We start from the raw sequence: 2,500 nt of genomic DNA on the forward strand, positions 1-2,500 counted from the left end.
GTGTGTCTGTGTGTGTGTGTGTGTGTGTGTGTGTGTGTGACAACAGGCACCAGAGGAGCCAGGCGCGCTGGAGGACCCAGAGATTGCAGATCACCCTGTGGGAATGTGTGAGCCTCTGTCAGATCAGTGTGTACGAAATGTTCCTCTGGGTCAAGGGTTCAATGCTGGGGTCCTGGCTCTCCGGTCTGCTCACCTTGCTGCACTAAACACACACACACACACACACAACATTTATGCAAACACACACACACATCTATACACACATTCATGCATACCTGCAAATGAACATGCCTTCATGTAAACCCTGAGATGCAAGCGACATGTGAACACACGTGACCACAAACAGACAACAGACAATCTTCTTGAAACGCACAGAAAATGCAATACCGTGGACGGCAAGCATGTGGACAGTGAGGAGGATCAACCTGTCTTGACATCATCTGTAAATGACAGGTAGATTGGGGGTGGGGGGGGGGGTGGACTGAACAGCCAGCTCAGCCAGAGAGGTCATACAGAAAATGGACATTCATTCACACGAATGCAGTCGAAATGACTGACCCAAGTTGTAAACACAGACGCCGGACAGACAAGCAGGCCTGTTCATCCAGCCAGTCAAGCACATCTCCAGCGGCTCTGAACGGCTCATCTTCCAGGATGCCTCTGCCTGAGGTCTCTCTCTCTCTCTCTCTCTCTCTCTCTCTCTCTCTGTCTCTGTCTCTGTCTCTGTCTCTGTCTCTGTCTCTGTCTCTCTCTCTCTCTCTCTCTCTCTCTCTCTCTCTCTCTCTCTCTCTCTCTCTCTCTGTCTCTGTCTCTGTCTCTGTCTCTGTCTCTGTCTCTGTCTCTGTCAATTCAATTCAATTGGCTTTATTGGCATTAAGAAACAAATGTTCATATTGCCAAAGCAACGCTGGAACCACAGAACACAATATTAAAACACAAAACAATATTCATATCGTTACTATTGATGTCAGTATACTATTGATGTCTGTCTCTCTCTCTGTCTCTCTCGCTGTTTCTATCTCTCTCTCTCTCTCTGTCTCTCTCTCTCTCCAAACAACATAGTGACTGGCATATATGGAGGATTCCTTCTTCTAGCGCCGTGGAGGTGGTTTGGGGACCACTGTAAGCTGAAGATGGACTTTAGCTCTGCGGGCTACATTTGCATGTATTCATTTAGTAGACACTTTTATCCAAAGCGACTTCCAAGAGAGAGCTTTACAAAAAGTGCAAAGGTCAATGATCATAAACAATGAGATAGCCCCCAAAACATGAGCATACATTGTGATAAGCAAATAAGTGCCAATGGGAAGAAACACAAGAGCTTGTAGTTAAACAACATGAACCTCAAAAGTGCAAGAGTGTACCAGTAGGAAAGCAAGGAACAATAATATAATTTACAGCGAGTACAAGTCGTTAAATCAGTTACAACTAACCAACAAGTGTAACAAGTCCCTCAATAAGTGTCATTGTGTTCCTGGAGTAAATAAACTAACATCGGATACAACACATCTTTCTTAACTACCGTTGTACGGGCTCAGGCCATCTTTTCGATTTGGATTCTAACCCTGAATGCCAAAGCCTAATTACGGTCAAGTTGAAATGGATGGCGATGCAAGTGTCTAAGTTACTCTATAATTGTTTTAGTTTTTTATTACAATGTGATCCCTGAATGTAGTACAAGATAAACATGGACTTTGGGTCAGCTATTCTCATGTACGTAATACTGTTTTTTCTCAGTACTGTATTTGTATGTATATATGTTCATCAGGACATGGTGATATTGGTATTCAGAAATGGACGGAGGGTTTGGCAATTGACATTCCTGCTTACTGTCTTTTTCACTCTGTCTCTGCCTCATTCTCCTAACCACATCCTGCCTCCACTCTTTATCTGCCTCGGTCCCTTCCTCCCTGCCCCGGTCTCTTTGATCTATCTGTTATCTTCCTCTCTCTCAATCTTTCCCCCTCTCTCTCTCTCTCCATACTATCTCTATATCCAGTCTCTCTCTCTTTATCCCTCTCTATCTAGCTCTATCTCGCTTTTTCTAGAGCAAGGTATTCAAATTGCCCAGTTGTCTTGTGTTATCCTCCAGGCAAGGCAAATGTGTCCACTCACTGACAGGTATGTTTTTGTTGAATGATTTTAGTGCTAAATTAAGTGAGGAAAGTTTAATGTTATCGTATTCAGGAAGTAACTCCAATCAATCACATTGAATTACCTGCCAGTTAGTCATCCTTTGACATTTTCAACAGAGTCCAGTTCAACCATTGAATCGTATTTATTGTGCAAGTTGTTGACAGTGTGGAAGAAAATTTGCAGATCACTCATAATGAGTTTGCATTTGCAATGGAAATAAAAAACGGAACCAAAACGAACGGGACTTCTTTGCCTGATTTTTCTAAACTACTGCAGCATGACTTGCCGTCGGTTTGCAAAAAAATAGAACCTGTCCATTTCTCTCTGGTTATTTGCTTGAATGACGTTCTTGCTTGCTTGATGA

The 2,500-nt window shown here is 43.2% G+C and overlaps 1 protein-coding gene across 4 annotated transcripts in view; it reads left to right on the top strand.

Annotated features, from left to right (window-relative positions):
- adck1 (aarF domain containing kinase 1) overlaps positions 1-2,375 on the top strand; it is a 63,770-nt gene extending 61,395 nt beyond the window's left edge. For 2 of the 4 annotated variants that reach the window (XM_084674669.1, XM_084674678.1), the window contains exons 11-12: positions 47-453; positions 576-2,375. In XM_084674669.1, the coding sequence (XP_084530795.1) occupies positions 47-206 (160 nt within the window). In that variant the 3' untranslated portion in view covers positions 207-453; positions 576-2,375. The remainder of the gene's footprint in view (positions 1-46; positions 454-575) is intronic. The other 2 variants (XM_084674685.1, XM_084674690.1) reach the window with 2 other exon arrangements.
- The last annotated feature ends 125 nt before the right edge of the window (positions 2,376-2,500 follow it).

The sequence above is a fragment of the Hypomesus nipponensis genome, chromosome 3, assembly GCF_054491055.1.
Source record: "Hypomesus nipponensis isolate SF chromosome 3, ASM5449105v1, whole genome shotgun sequence".
NCBI lineage: Eukaryota > Metazoa > Chordata > Actinopteri > Osmeriformes > Osmeridae > Hypomesus > Hypomesus nipponensis.